Genomic DNA, 16,472 nt, shown 5'->3' with positions numbered 1-16,472 from the left:
TGCAGGAGGCATTCTTCTGAGAGAGGCAGCCAGAGGTTCCCTCCAGCCCGTAGCTGTTGCTTGCTCGTCCCCCACATCACATGGGCTTATTAACAGTCTCTCTTCTCTCAGGTGTGAGCCCGCAGACCTGGGGTTTGCACATGTATTGCTCAGCGCAAACACTTGCAAGCTCTTTTCTCAGGGCAACTTATTTTCAACTAGTTCCTTGTTCAGTTCATTGATTGTAGGTGAATCACAGTGGCTGAGCTTCAGTTTTAAACTGGGCTGTCCCAAAGACCTCCTGGAGAATCTGGTTTTTAGGAAGGATGGACAGATGAGGGAGCTGCCTTCCCATGTCCTCCCAGGAGTAGCAGCCTCATGGAGGGTGTTGGCTGGGGAGGTCTAAACGTCTGGAAGGCTAGGGCAGGAGCCAGATGAATATACCAGTGGAGGCATTGGTGACCTCGCCAGGGCTGTACAGGGACTGGCCAGATGCTGGGGCAGTGGAGGGGTGTACAGGTGCATTGAGGTCTGGTCTGTGAGACAGATCGGTGTGAGGTATGAGAATAGGAGTCCAGGAGCCTGCGCTTATTTTGTTTCTTGGCTGGAACAAGTGGGAAGACTGCGGGGCTGGGGGAAGCTGGAATAGTCTGGGCTTGTCCTGCTCAGGAGTGCTCACACCTGCCTGTTGTTGAGAGGAATATCCATCCACACAGCCACTGGGTGACTGACTCCTCCCACTGGACAGAGATGTGCATTTGAATCTGGGTTAAGGCATTGTATTACATCAGCCACCATATTCATTGAGTGAATGAGGCAGGCTAGTTAATTAAATTAATGGGTTTACTCATTGCTGCTGCTACCTGTTCAGGGTCACCAGCGGGGAACAGGGCTTGGCAGGACTGGAAGCAGGAGGTAAAAGATTGAATGTCTCTTGCCTGGTGTAAGCTGGGGGGCCCTGGGTTGGCTTCTTTGCATCTACAGGTGAGAATACACATGAACTGCAGCACATTTCTCATTTTCCTGTGCTTGACTGTCTAAAGCATGTTAGTGCCCTGCATTTAATGCTAGCAGCACTGATGTTGTACTGTGTTAGGCTCACAACGTGTTGGCACGTGTTAGGCTGTGCTCTTTGAGTTGGAGCCTTGCTCCCAGTGAACCTCCCCTTGCCCGAGGACCTGTGCCCATGCAGGGAGCAGGAAGTAGCAGAGAGCAGGGTCTCTGGTTGAGAAGGGGAAGGGAGAAGTGGACCCCCTACATGTTTTGCCCAGCACAGGGGGAATGTGATGCCACCTCTCAGAACAGTATCCTACTGGACATCAGCTGGGGGCTCAGAGCAGCCCATCCTTCTTCCATAGGGGCTGGGGTAGGGTCTCCTTCCACATTCCTGTCTCTGATTGAATGGCCACACATTCCTTCCACCAGCACTCCTGTCCTCATTTTGCAGGTGAGAAAACTGAGTCACTGAGGTGCCTTATGAGTGTGACATGGCTCTCAGTGGCTGATGAGGTCTCACACCAGTGCCTGGGCTCCCATACCAGGCCACATTGCCTCCAGGATGTAACCTGTATTCACCTGCTTCTTCCCAACAGCACGCTTTAAGCTTAGTGTTTGGTTCAGAAAACATGGTCACTGTAAACTGGAGCACAAGCAAAGTGTCATAGGCCTGAGTGAAGATTCCTGCTTAGAGGCATTCAGGAAGTCTGGGGGGTTAGGTAAAAACGTGAATAGACTTTGCTGGAGGGAAAGGCCTTCCGGGCTCACAAGACGGGTGTTTTACATATTTCTTTACATATCTGCTGACTCCTCAGTGCATCCTGGTGGGGTAGGTGCTGTTATTCCTGTTTTACAGACTGTGAAACTGAGGCTGAGAGGAACTCTGCAGGTCTTGCACAGCCACCCACAGAGGAGGAGGGAGCTGAGGACTTAGCTGATCGAGTGCTTGGGCTCACCAGCCCAGCCCTGGGTCTCTGCAGGTTGATCCAAGGGTCCGGGCTGCAGGCAAGCAGATGTGGAGAGCCCCCTGTGGGCCAGTGTTGGGAGGCCTGATGGCCTTGGGGCCCAGAAGGGCGAAGTCTGAGCCTTCTTGTGTCCCTCCTTTGAGGCCCCCACATGCCCTCCACCCCTGTCTGTTCCTGGGCCTTCTCGACTTTCCTGTTTAGTTAATACCTGAGCCTTTGAGGCAGGCAGCATTCCTTGTTTTTTATGGTAAGAAGGCATATTTGACTTTGTTTTAAAGATTAAGATCTTTCCTATGCAGTTGGTTTCTTTGAAACAGAAGACAGTAAAAGACCTCTTTGCTTCCACTATTCTCATGCCTTTTAGTGTGGGGAGGGCACAGAGGTGTGGAGCATTCAGTGGGTGAAGGAGTCCCCAAAGTGGGCAAATTGAAATAAAGGAGCCCTTCCTGCCATCTTCAGCTGGGCCTGCTGCCTCCTGCCCCTGCCATTCAGAACCTGTGCTTTGCTCTGCAGGCCTCATCCACGCCCCAGAAGCCCTCTCTGCTTTGCCCCAGATGGGGTGCTCGCCTTTGTTTAACCTTTCCCAGCAGCCTCCTCAAGTTTGTCTTATTTGAGGAAGAAGGAGTTTTAGTGTATTCTCACCCCTGGAGCATGCTCCTCTGTCCACAATTGTGCTATCATGTTCTTTGCATTGACACTTGATCTATAGCATTTACATTTCTGAGTTGTCCTTTAGAGGCATGCATGCATTCATTCATTCCAAATATAAGCCGGAGGAACTTTCTTGCTGCCATTAGCTGGTGTTCTGGAATATTCAGAAGCTAGGCCTTCCTGATCCTTGCCTGTATGCTGAATCTTCTTTTGTGGTGACTGACCTGGGCAGGTGCTGGGAGCAGAACACAGTCTGTTTTTACATTGGGTGCGTTGAGCCACTGCCACCCTTTCCCTGCAGTGCGGCCTCCAGTTTGCTGGGCACCCTTGCCCTTGGCTCTTCTGGAGATGCTGCTCCTGTTCCTTTGTGTTGGCCTTGCCCATCCCACCTACCACGGCCACCATGGCTTTTTATCTCTGGAAGCTGCACCTTGCCCACCTTGTACCCACCCAGCTTTGTGCCTATGTCATAGAATTTGCACCCATGATGTTGTCATTCTCTTATTTGCTGGGCTTCAAGGAATTGGTGGCCCTGAAGTCCTAAGGGTCCAAGGACCTTGTTGGGTATAGACCAGGAGTGGGTGGAGCCCTTGATGGCCTCAATTCCCAGCTGGCTCCTGGGGTCCCATGGGAACAGAGGCTGTCTTGGGCACCCAGTGGTAGAGATGGGTCTCTTTTTCTCTCTCGGTTGGATTAGCAGCTCTGGGGACACCACAGAGAGGCTGCTTTCTTGACATTAAAGCCAGCTTCACCATAGAGTGCGCCTGGGGTGGTGAGGTCCAGGCCTAGTCAGGGGATCTCGGGGGTTGGGAGGGGCAGGAGAGTCATCAGGGGTCTGGAATTAGAGAGGGAGCAAAAGGTTTGTGTAAGTGACTGCTTGCCACAGTGGAGTTTTTACTTCCTGTGCTCTTCCCATTTCTTGGAGCATGCTCATCTGCCTGCCACTGGGGGGACTTTCTTGTAAACTGGGCACACCTCATTCCCGGGGAAAAAAGCAGCATTCTTTTCCATGCCTTGTGTAGTACGTTTTAACTGGTGGCTGTCATTGTTATTTTCATCATGACCGTTAGACTAAGTGCCCGGTGTGTGCCAGGCTTTGGTCAAGGTGACTAAAACATTAACTGCTGTAACACCTCCTCCCAAATCTCAGTGGCTTCACACCACCCAGGTGTATTTCTTACTCAGGTTAAGTTCAGTGTAAAAGGTTATATGCAGGCAAGGGGTGGGAGCTCTGCCACACAATCTCCTAGTTTCTTTTCATCCAGTGACTGCCTTACCCTGGGGCCTTGGAATTAGCTACTCAGTCCCCTGCACACAGCCAGGAGTCCAGGGGAGGAGAGTGAGGTGGAGGACCCCATGAGCAGTTTGACCCCCTCCTTCTGAGCTTCTGCACTCTGTCACACAGCTTCCCCAAGCCTAGAAGGGGCTGGCTAGGGTGATCTGTCAGTGTGCCCGGGCAGCACAGACCCAGACCCTGTGAGCACGTGCACTCTGCCCTGGCCATTGATGGTGTGTGTTTCCATAGATTTGTCAGACCCCCAGGTCTATGTTTAGGCTCAAATGAGGCACCCAGGAGGACATGGAAGAAGCAAGGAGTTTGTCTGGCATTCATTAGTCACACGGTTCCCAGCTAGTCATCCCACTGTCACACAGCAAGTACATCACTGTGAGGTACAGACTGGCTAGCTGGGGTGGGGAGCCTCTGTGAGGAGACGCTGCTGGCTGCTGGGGTCTCTCTGCAGGAAAGGCTTCATGCAGGCAGGTGGCAGCAGTCTCAGGCTAGTATTGTTACGGAAAATACTGAAAAAAAGCCTGGACTGGATCACCGATGGAAAAAACCAAGCGGCACTCTCGGAGGTCTCGGAGTGTTGAGGCTTTATTTCGTTCGCCCCAGCGGGCTCAGAGGGGAGTAATCTCCCAAAAAGTCTGAGCCCCGAAAAAAGGAAAAGAGAGCAATTTATATCTTTCTGCTTCCTTATCTGTAACATTCCTACGTGCACAGCAAGCAAGCAGGCAAGGGGGAGGGAGTTTAGGGAGCAAACCTTGGGACCTGGTGCAGGTGCGGTGCAGGTGCTCGGCAGAGCAGGGAAACCAAGGGAGTGTTTTTTTTTGTTTGGGTTGGGGAGGAGGGCGAGGCAGAGGGGAGCCACCTCGTAAATTACTGTCCTTGTAGTGTTGTTTATGTTGAGGAGGGAAGGGTGCGAGACAGAGTGGAGCCACCCACTAGGTTGCTGTCCTTGTAAATTTTCCCTATCAGTATGAGTAGTGATTTTCGATGCCATTGAGCAGTGTGATGCCTCATAGGTCAGTGATGTGGCTGTCCTGGATTTGGGGTTGTTGAGGAAAAGCTCCTCCCCTTTAGTGCCTCCTGCTCAGGGGCTGCTGATGTGTGCGTGCTCTGACTCCCTCAGGCCCTTCACCTGTGTTTACAGAGCAGAGGCGCAAGGAAGGTTTCTGTTAGCCTGCTGCGCCTGCAGTGACATGGTAGGGCAGGTAGGGGCTGGGAAAGGTTGTGGGTGGGCTTTTGCTTTGGTTAATTCTGATTGTTCAGCCTTTACCTCCATTGACCTTGAGAAAGTACTCTGCACTATCATGACCTCATCTGTGCAACCCCTTTTAAAGATTATTTTTGGAAGAACCTCAGTGTATGAGGCAAACAAAAGTGGAGCTCGGTGGTTATTCCAGCCCACTCAGCTCCAGCTCAGCAGCGCCTGAGAGGTAATGGAGCCAGAGGGGCCTCCAGCTCCTTTCCAGGCCTGAGGTTCCGTGTTCTGTGGAGGAGGAGGGCAGGGGGACCCTTCCAGGACTGGTTCCTCAAGCAGCTTCTGACAGCCCTTGCCAAGCCTCACTCTCTGGCCATGTGAAGCAGCAGCCTTCCCTGCCTGCTTGGCTCTTCCTGCCCCGTCGCCCTCGCACAGGTGGTGGGGCCTCTGGCGGTTTGCTCTCAGCCTGGTGACCTGTGTCCTCTTGTCACAAGGGGTCATGCATCTTTCACAGAGGGAGGAGGGAGGCAGTTAACTTGCTTTCTTCTTCTCCTCAGCTAAAAAGTCCAGGCCCCGAAACTCCTGCACACACTCTGTCCTCTCTGATCTGAGTGTGGTTTTTCTTCCTAATGAGCTCTGGCCTTAAATGGGGCTAGGAGGAAAAAGAGGGACCTTGGGAACGTAAGAATCCTTGGCAAATTACCTTAAATTAATGAGACTAAAAAGGAAATTAAGTTTAGCTGTGCAAATTAGCTTCATGTTCTGGATTTGATGACTTAAATTGCATATCCTAATTAAATACCCTCAAATAACCATGAAGTGGCTTCTCAGGTCCATTTGACCTAAAAGCTTCTCTGATCTGTGAACTCTGTCAAGTGTAAAATCAGTCTTCTTATATATAGATGTTCCCCTTTAAGCATTTCTATCCCCAGTATCTCAAGTGCCCGTTTAGGGGAATGGGAAGGGGCATATGGGTGGAGTGGGCAGGTCCCAGCAAGGAGGGAGAGAAGAGGTTTGGGAGCCTCCCTTGGGCTGGCAAGGTGTCAGGGTACAGATTTGCCCTGTTAGGTGGCATGTCTCCACTGCCCCAAGTGAAGGGAGGTAACTGTAGCCTCACTAAGAGGCTGAGTAGAGCAGCCAGGCAAACGAAGGAATGCTGGAGACTGGGAGAAGGTTCAGGAGAGAAAACTTCCTCCAGTTAATTTGTGCCCAGGCTGCCACTTCTGCCTCTGGCCAGTGTGGGATGCAACTTCTACCTGCAAGAGGATGGCAGTAAGTTAAGTAAGAAAGCAGATCCCCACAGTCAGTCATGACTGACATGGCCATCATCTTGCTGTGGTCTCCTGATGGCTCTTTCCCTCGGTGTCCTATCTTTTTAAATAGCTGTAACTAGAGCACAGGTAGAATATTTCATTAAAAGCATACATGATGCAGAACTGACATAAACATTTTTTCATGCTATGTTGTCTTTATTATAGTCATTAAGAGAATTAAACTTTTTATTGAGGTATAAAAACCATGTACAGCTCAGTGAATTTTCACAGAGTAAATTTGCCCCTGGAACCAGCCCAGGTCAGGAGACAGACATTACTGGATCTCCACAAGCCTCCTTGTTCCCTTCCTGGTCAGTCTTCGCCCCTAAGAGATGCCAGCGTCTCGACTTCTGACACCACATGCTCATTTGGCCTGTGCCTGGACTTCACAGAGGTGGAATTGCCTAGAATATGCTCTTGTGTATCTGGCTTTCCCCGTTGACATTGTTTCTGAGAGTCATCTGTTTTATCTATTCTCCTGTGGATGGACATTTGGATTGTTTCTAGTTTTTGTCTATTGTGAATGTGGCTGCTCTGAATGCTCTCTACACCCTTTTTGGTGAGCCTAAGTATGCATTTCTGTTAGCAGTTCTACTCTGAGTTGTATGCCAGGTTACGGGGTAGGTCATGTTCAGCTTGAGGAGACATGCCAGTTTTCCAGTGTGGCTGTACCATTTTACACCCCACTAGTAGCGTATCAATTCCATATATTCCACATCCTTGCCAACTCTTGTGCTATTTTTTTTCTTTCTCATTTTAGCTCTTCTAGTGGGTGTGCAGAGTATCTCATGGCCATAATTAGCACTTTCCTGATGACTAATGAGGTTGAAGAACTTTTCATGTGTTTATTGGCTTCCTTACGATAATTTTAACAGCCTTCTAACAGTTGTCTTACAGATGTTCCACACTGTGCTTACCTGTAGCTGGGCATTAGATTGGTTCCAGTGTTTGTCATTATAAGTAATGCTTCAGTAAGCATCTTTGGACCATGGGCAAGAATTTTGTTATTATCTACAAATTTTGATAAGTAATGTTAAATTGCTTTCTGAAATGCTTGTACCACTTAACAATGTAGTCACCAATGTAAGTTTCCTCTAGGTCTGCCAGCAAAGCATATTCTCATTAAAAGAACAAACCTCTTGGAAGATTACCTTAGATGAATATAGGGTAGTTGGCATTGTTTTAATTATTATGAATGAGTTTGGTCACTTTTGCAAAATGTTTACCACGAATATTCATTCCTTTTCCTTTTTTTTTGATAGGAGAGCCAGGGAGAGGCTTTTACTTAGAGATACAGTGAGAGGACAGAACTCCTAGCTCCAGCCAGGAGAGGACAAGAGAGCTCGTAGTGATGCGTTATCTAGGGGTTTTATAGGCAGTTGAGGATTTTTGGGAACGTAAAAAAAGGCTTTAGGGGTGTGGACTTGTTAAGTGGTTCCTGAATATTTAGAATTAACTTAACACAGGGAACTTCCTGCTCTGATTTCTCCCTCAGATAAGGGTGTCTTGGTCTAGGAGCATATCAAACAAGGCCACCTGCCCAGCCCCCAAGGTGGGCTGAGGTATTGTCTGTTTGTTAAAGAGTAAGTTAAGAATCTTACTTCTTAACTTCCTGGGTGTTAAAATGCAATCTTATCTTTAAGGTGGAATCCTTCCTGCCTTTTACTGTGTTGTTTATGCCTGGGCTTACTTGCCATTATTAACTGCCCAGATTGCAAATCACCTCATCAGTTCTGAAGGAGGAAAGACAGCACATAGGCCTGGGCCTTTTAGCATGCTAAAGTGAATCTTACACATGATTACAAATGATTAGTGTGGGTAAAATTGTAACATTTCCAGAATATCTCGCCTGGCTTTAGTACATCTACATATCAATAGACGTTCAGCGATGGAAAGAAGTATGGCTTTAGTGCATTTGCATCATTCCTCAGGGGAAGAGACAAGTTCATCTCCATATCAGTGGGTAATTACCTGGGCTAGGAGGGCTTATGTAATCATTCCTTTTTTATGAATTCCTGTCTTCGCTTGCATTTTTGGGGAGCCTTTTCTTGTTAATTCATACAAACATGTCTGTATTGTACAGATAAGAGTACTGCAGGCAGTCTTTACTATTTGCATTGCATATTTTTCACTTGTATGTCTTTTGATGTCAGGAAACTGGTGTGTCTTCCCCTTGGTGACTTCAGTGTGACTCCTGTTGTCTACACTCTTGGCTCTGGCAGCTTCAGAAGCTCCTGTGCTGGATGGGCCCTGACGTCTGCCCTGAGAACCCCCAGCAGTGCTGGGACTGAATGGGAGCCTGGGTATTCCATCCAGGCAGGCACCTGGGGCCAGGAGCAGCAGCGCTGGGGGAGCCTTGTGGAGTTTGCAGAGCCCTCTCCTCTTCCTGCACATTTGGTTCTCACTGTGCAGCCCTGTGAGGCAGGAACAACTAGTCTCACCTCAGACACCAAAAAAAAAACACCAGATCCTCATGGGGGCCGAGCAGCTGCTCCCAGAGCCTGACATTTGGAGACTGGGGCTCAGATTTTCAGCTCCTCATTTTCCCTAAGCCACGCCCCAGCTGCTCCTTAGTGCTGGCCTATATTCCCCTGGATCACTCCTGGGGAACTGATACTAACATCCACTTTCTATTTCTTATTCTTTTGGGCTTTGAGCAGAACCTTTGTTTTTGAGCTAAAAGGTGACATTGGTGTGTGGAATGCAAAGGGACATGGAGTAGCTCTTGGTTTCCTCATATTTGCAAGCATTGAGATTAGAACATATGCATTATAATATGAGAGCTTCATGTTTGACCAGCTTGTTAAGTTTTTACTTTTCTATTTTTAGATGATGGATTTGGACGTGCTTCTATGAAGAAATGCCACATGTCTGTACTGGTCCAAGAACAAACATGTCCAGTAAGTTGCTGGGTGAATTAACTCAAGAGCAGGCACTTTGGTTGCAAAGCACACTTTGAGAAGGTGGGGTGTCTGTTTATATGCAGACCTTGGAGAGGAGTGTTTTAAACCAGCCTTATTACTCAGTCTAATTTCTTAGTTTCTAAAGGTTGGTTCCTTCTGGAGATAGCAGTAATTACAGTATGTAGAGTTGGAAAATGTGAAACTTATTTCTTGCTGCTTAACACACTTCCTGGAGCAGAGTGTGAGTTCTTTGCCATGCCAGAGCAACTTTCTGGTCCAGCTTACAGTGGCACTTTGCCCAGAGACTTCCATATCTACAGCCTAGCATGACCTGCTGTAGGCATAGATTATCACATTCAGGTTTTGCGGGAAAGAAAACCTGAGACCTAGATATGTGAGGTTTCTATAGCTCTGGGAAGGAGAGCAGATTGGAGACATGTACCTGTGTTTTTCCAATGATCCTCCATGCTGTTGTAGCCAGTGGGTGGCAGACCTCTTCATGCATCTCTTCTTCTGACAGAGGAGAATTGACGTCATTTTAAAGATTCTGTGAGACTTGCCAGTGGAAAAGCATAAGACCAACAAGAAAGTTTCAAAAGCCATATTTTATAATTATATTTAAAGCATCATTTAAAGTGGCATATCTTTGTTGAAGAGAACCTGATTTCTTTGTGGAGCCCATGGGCAGACCGTGTTGGGGTGTGGGGGAGACTCTTGGGGGTTTGCCGGAAGAGGTTGTTAGAAGGGTCCTAGATCATCAGATGCTCCTCCTGCCAGAGGACCCCAGCTTTGCTGCGTCCTGCCCACGTTAGGTCGCATACTCTCCATGAGAAACTGCGTCTCGGTCACCAGGTCCATGTTTCTTACCTGTGTTTGTTCCTTTTTTCTCAGAACTGCTGCCACCTTAGGGGACTGGGGAGTGGTGCTAGCACTTCCCCGGGACTCAGGCGTGGTCTGACCCAAGAACAGGAAGTACATCATCACCAATGACATCATGACAGCAAGAGAGCACAGCCCTCGCCATGGTGCCAGGGCCCGTGCCATGCAGCGGGCTTCCACCATTGATGTGGCGGCCGACATGCTGGGCCTCTCTCTGGCAGGTGAGCCTCACAGGACCTGCGCTGGGCCCCTGGTACCAGTGTGCAGTGCTACAGTGCTGTGCCCACTTCCCGGGGCCCCTGTGACTGCCCTAGGTTGCAGGGCAGGGAGGCGGAGGGCAGCTCTCCTCCTGGAAACGCTTCCTCTGAAAACTGACCGCTGTCAGTTTTCCAATGTGGCCAGGCACCTCCAGGGCTCTTTTGCCAGCAGAATACGTGGGAATGTCCGCAGCGCCGGTCTGGCAGGTGCCAAGACCGGCATGAAAGCCCTGCCTGCTTTGGGTGTGCAGGCCTGAGGTGGACAGCTTTGGCCTTGGAGTCTGAGACTTCTTAGGAATCTCAAAGTACAAGGTTTAGAAAATGAAGAAATTATCTCTTAGTTGTAAAGGGGAAAAACACAGAGTGTTGGGTGTTTTTGAATAAGATCTAAAAGCAAGGAAATTTATTAAGGGTAATTTTTTTCTGTCCTGTCTTTTTTTTTCAGGAAATATACAGGATCCAGATGAGCCCATTTTAGAATTCAGTTTAGGTAGGTGTCTTTACGTTTTTTAAAAAAATGTATGTTGCTTAAAAACAAAAGCATGTAGACTGGCACAACTTTGTGTCAGAGAACTTGCTGCTGTCGGTCCCACCACTGCTAGAGTGTTTCTGAGAAGGTGAAATCCAAGGCAGGTGCCAACTTCCTGTGGGGGAACGGAGCCTCGGGGGCTGCATGCCCACAGGACTCACATCTCCTCAGCAGCAGCTCCCCACAATTGGCAGTGATAGGGAATAGGAGGTGAGTCCACCCTGAGCTGCAGAGACAACCTCCCCCTCCCTTCTCCTGCTGCTCGTGGAGGGGTGAGAAAGCTGGGCTCAGGGCAGCGTTGTCAGACCCTGACCAGCAGGCCCTGTGTGGCTGAGTTGCCCTGGCTTCCCTACACTGTGAATGGAGGTGATGACACCTGCGGGCCCTCCCTCCCTGGGAGCATCAGAAGAGAGTAATGTGCTAACAAGTGTAGTAGGCTGTGCTGGCTCTGAGATCAGGGAGGTGTGGCCTCACTGTGGCCTGTGCAGGAGGTCGGAGGGCCAGGTGGGGTCAGCTGCAGATGCTCCTCCTCCAGAGCTCGATGCTATCCCCTGATCCTCTCCTCTTCACTCGTCAACTGGGAGGCACTCAGCATTGGCCAGGGGCCTGGCAGCAGTGGCCAGGAGTGGGGTGACATAAAAGAAGCACCTCTTGGGGAATCAGAGGGTCTGGATTCTAGTCCAGACTGTGCCACAGCTAGCTACACAGTCTTGAGCCTGCCTCTTGACCTTGCTGGACAAGTTTGCTCATATGCTGTGTGGGGTGTTACTGATTGGAAGGCAAAGGTGCTTAAAGCAAAATGAAACAACTTTGCAAAACCCATAAAAACGCAAGTCCATTATTATCTAATTAATACTAAACCCTGAAAACATCCCCATTCCAGATGAAGTGCTCCTAAGCATTCAGAGGGTTTCCCCAGGCCTGACTTGATGGCTGGTTCTGCAGTGGGGAGTGAGTACTGGCCATGAACTGGGAACAGACATTTGGGGGAGAAGCTGGCTCTAGCCCTGCTCACCCAGGCCTGGAGCTTTATTGCTCTTCTTTATTGGTGTAATATTAACCAAGGACTTACAGTTTCAGGACAGGAGAGTGAACATATTTCCACCCCTTATCTCAAGTCATCTCAGACATCAGGAAGAATAAGAAACAGAAACACATACTGTGCAGTGAGCCATTTTTGGAACCTCCAAAATGTGACCTGGGCGGAGGAGTAGAGGGAGAGGAGCATGGTCCCGCCTACATGACGTGAGGGCGCTGGGGAGCCAGAGCAGGTGATTTGTCCCTGAGGCACTCAGAGGCTTATATTTGTGTAAGCAAGAGTTTGGGGTTCAGGTTTCTACCAATTCCCTCAGCCCTAAGGGGACTGGAAATTTATTCCTGCCAGAAACTTCAGAGGCAGAGAGGCTCTGGGCAGCGGTACTTCAGCGCAGAGGAGAGTGGGGTGAAGGGCCAGACAAAAATGGGCTTAAGTGGAAGCCTATTGAATAACAAGCTCCCACCTTTATCCCTCCACCCACCAACCTTATCCTTGTCATCCTAATTCTGCCAGGCTTGTTCTTGCAGGCAGGAGGTGCTTTCCTAGAGGAAGTTAACCACCTGCTCCCACTCCCCTGAAAGAGACCAAGAGACACTCGCCTTCTGGAACCCAACCAGAAGCAGACCAGCCAGGCCCTCTGGGCACTCTTGTGCACCTAGCCCACCAGTGCACACTCATCCATTTGATCTGTCATTCTTAAAATCAAACGGACATTTTTTTGTGCACACAAAGATTGGTACATGCATGTTGATTGCAGCTTTATTCGTAATAGCCAACACTAGAAACAACCCTCACATTCACCAGCAGGGTAGTAAAGTAACTGTGGAATGTATATATGGTGGCATGCCACTCAGCAAGAAAGAAATGAACTGCTAATACACACAACCACATGGAAGAAACTCAGAAGCATTCTGCAGAGTGAAAGAAAGAAGCCATACACAAGAATTTGTATGTTACATGATTCCATTTGTGTGGGACTCAGGAGGACTAATCTATAGTGATAGAAAACAGGTCCGTGGTTATCTGCAAGTGAGCATGGGGATTGAGTGCAGAGGGGTGCATTGCAGGGAATGCCGTGGGTTGGTGTTAGCCTTCCATATCTTGACTGTGGTAGTGATAACATGGATGTATACACTTATCAAAACTCACTGGACTCTCCACTTAAAGTGGGCATATTTTATATATAAACCATGCCTCAAAGTTGATTTAAAACAAAATGAAAGAATAGTCAAAGATCACCAGACCTTTGTGGAAGACCCACAACATGAAAGAAAAAAACAGAAAAAATAGAACCTGGAAGAAACAGAGACATTGAAGAAAGTAGAAGAAAACATCAAAAAAATTATGCTTCACGGTCTCGAGAAGATAGAGTGTCCATAAAACAAGAACAGAGCACAATAGAGAAAAAAGAATGAATGAAAAACAATGTTAGAAATTTAAAATATGACAGACAAAATTTTAAAGTTCTATAAAGGTTGGAAGATATTCAAGGAATTATATCAGACAGTAAAAATTTTAAAGCAAAATAGAAAATGGTACAGAAATGGAAACGGAAAATTAGCAAATTCAGGAGGAGAAAACAAGAGAAAATGTAAAAGAATGTAAGGGAGGAAATTACCAAGAAATAATACAAGAAGTCTCTCAAAACTGAATACTGTGGTTAAAATACCTGCCAAGGCCTAGCATACTGACTGAAAAATACCCATGTTAAAGCACATCATGGTGAAAATTCAGGACACTGGGGATGTAATGAATATAAGAAAATAAAAATATGAAGAGTTCCAGAGAGAAACAACTACAACATATCCAAGGATCAAGGATAAAAGTAGCCTGGAGACTCACAATGACTTTGGAAACTTACAGACAGTGGGAGTGGGAAAGTGTTTCCAACCTAGAATTCTCTAATCAACCATACTATCAATCAAATGTGAAGGAAGAAAGAATTTTGTTTCAGCTATACAGAGTCTCAAAGGCATTTACTTTCCCCCACAGTCCTTTCTCTGGAAGTTAGTGGAGGATGCCCTCCACTCAAAAGACTGAGTAAATTGAGAGAAAGGAAGGCTTGGGATCCAGGAAATGGTCCAGCACAGGAGAGAAGTGAAAGAAACCCCACTTGGCTCATAATGAGTAACAATGAATTTAGCTTTACTAATGCAGAAATGGATTTAACACAAAATTGAGCTAAGCTGATTGAGTATGGAGAGAGGGTGAGAGCTGGTATAATTGAATTAAAACCCCTTGCTTCTGTAATAGAAATCAGAACATTTCTGAATCCGGCAAATCAAGAAGAGTAATATAGTCAGATTAATTAGACACAGAGAAAGAAACAGCTTAACAAGATGTGAGGGTGAATTTTATGTTAAATGAATTTTACAACAATTAAAAAACAAAAAAGGTGCTGAGCATGAGCCAAATAATTGAATCATCAAATATTTTGTCTTAAAATAAAAATAAAAGCTTAAACATAAAAAGTGCCCATTTAAAAACCTTTAATACAGAAAATGTTAGAGGAAGAGAAAACCCGATCAGAGAGAGAGAGTCACAGTTGGCATTTTGGTAGATATCCTTCCAAATATTTTCTACATCCACACAGTGTTGTGCAGGTATCTGTGGTGCTTTTGGTTATGGAGGTGATAGACTAATTTATAGAAATGTTACTGTGGAATTTTTATTTATTTAATTATTTATAAATTTTTAATTAAGGTTTTATTGATATACACTCTTATGAAGGTTTCATATGAAAAAGCAATGTTGTTACTACATTTACCCATATTATCAAGTCCCCACTCATACCCCAAGGCACTCACTGTCCATCAGTGTAGTAAGATACCACAGATTCACTATTTGCCTTCTCTGTGCTACACTGTTTTCCCTGTGATCCCCCACACCATGTGTACTAAACATAATACCCCTCATTCCGCTTCTCCCTCCCTCCTCACCCACCCTCCCACACACCTCCACTCCCACACACTTCTCCTTTGGTAACCACTAGTCCCTTCTTGGAGTCTGTGAGTCTGCTGCTATTTTGTTCCTTCACTTTTGCTTTGTTATACTCCACAAATGAGGGAAATCATTTGGCACTCATCTTTCTCTGCCTGGCTTATTTCACTGAGCATAATATCCTCCAGCTCCATCCATGTTGTTGCAAATGGTAGGATTTGTTTCTTTCTTATGGCTGAATAGTATTCCATTGTGTATATGTACCACCTCTTATTTATCCATTCATCTACTGATGGGCACTTACTTAGGTTGCTTCCATATCTTGGCTATTGTAAATAGTGCTGCAATAAACATAGGGGTGCATATGTCTTTTTGAATAGGAGAAGTTGTATTCTTTAGATAAATTCCAAGGCGTGGTCAATTCCTGGGTCAAATGGTATGTCTATTTTTAGTTTTTTGAGGAACCTCTGTATTGCTTTCCACAATGGTTGAACTATCTTACATTCCCACCAGCAGTGTAGGAGGGTTCACCTTTCTCTGCATCCTTGCTAGCATTTGTTGTTGTTTGTCTGTTGGATGATGGCCATCCTCACTGGTGTGAGGTGATACCTCATTGTGGTTTTAATTTGCATCTCCCTGATGATTAGTGATGTGGAGCATCTTTTCATGTGTCTGTTGGCCATCTGAATTTCTTCCTTGGAGAACTGTCTCTTCATATCCTCTGCCCATTTGTTAATTGGGTTATTTGCTTTTTGGGTGTTGAAGTGTGTGAGTTCTTCATATATTTTGGATGTTAACCCCTTGTCGGATATGTCATTTACAAATATATTCTCCCATACCGTAGGATGCCTTTTTGTTCTGTTGATGGTGTCCTTGCCATACAGAAACTTTTTGGTTTGATGTAGTCCCATGTGTTCATTTTTGCTTTTGTTTCCCTTGCTCAAGGAGATGCATTCAGGAAGAAGTTGCTCCTGCTTATATTCAGGAGATTTTTGCCTATATTGTCTTCTAAGAGTTTTATGGTTTCATGACTTACATTCAGGTCTTTGATCCATTTTGAGTTTACTTTTGTGTATGGGGTTAAACAATAATCCAGTTACATTCTCTTGCATGTAGTTGTCCAGTTTTGCCAACACCAGCTGTTGAAGAGGCTGTCATTTCCCCATTGTATGTCCATGGTTCCTTTATCATATATTAATTGACCATATATGGTTGGGTTTATATCAGGGCTCTCAAGTCTGTTTCATGGGTCTATGGGTCTGTTCTTGTGCCAGTACCAAATTTTATTGATTACTGTGGCTTTGTAGTAGAGCTTGAAGTTGGGGAGCATAATCCCCCCAGCTTTGTTCTTCTTTCTCAGGATTGCTTTGGCTATTTGGGGTCTTTTGTGGTTCCATATGAATTTTAGAATGATTTTCTCTAGTTCTTTGAAGAATGCTATTAGTATTTTGATAGGAATTACATAGAATCTGTATATTGCTTTAGGCAGGATGGCCATTTTGACAATATTCATTCTTCCTATCCATGAGCACAGGATATGT

At 46.6% G+C, this 16,472-nt stretch overlaps 1 protein-coding gene across 14 annotated transcripts in view; it reads left to right on the top strand.

The window, feature by feature from the left end:
- INPP4A (inositol polyphosphate-4-phosphatase type I A) overlaps positions 1-16,472 on the top strand; it is a 189,183-nt gene that overhangs the window by 70,676 nt on the left and 102,035 nt on the right. For all 14 annotated transcript variants that reach the window (XM_057496956.1, XM_036879966.2, XM_036879963.2 and 11 more), the window contains 3 exons: positions 9,217-9,287; positions 10,182-10,390; positions 10,872-10,916. In XM_057496956.1, the coding sequence (XP_057352939.1) occupies positions 10,285-10,390; positions 10,872-10,916 (151 nt within the window). In that variant the 5' untranslated portion in view covers positions 9,217-9,287; positions 10,182-10,284. The remainder of the gene's footprint in view (positions 1-9,216; positions 9,288-10,181; positions 10,391-10,871; positions 10,917-16,472) is intronic.

Source organism: Manis pentadactyla, chromosome 2, assembly GCF_030020395.1.
Source record: "Manis pentadactyla isolate mManPen7 chromosome 2, mManPen7.hap1, whole genome shotgun sequence".
Lineage (NCBI taxonomy): Eukaryota > Metazoa > Chordata > Mammalia > Pholidota > Manidae > Manis > Manis pentadactyla.
The sequence above is the reverse complement of the archived record's forward strand: the minus strand, read 5'-3'. Positions and strand labels throughout refer to the sequence as shown.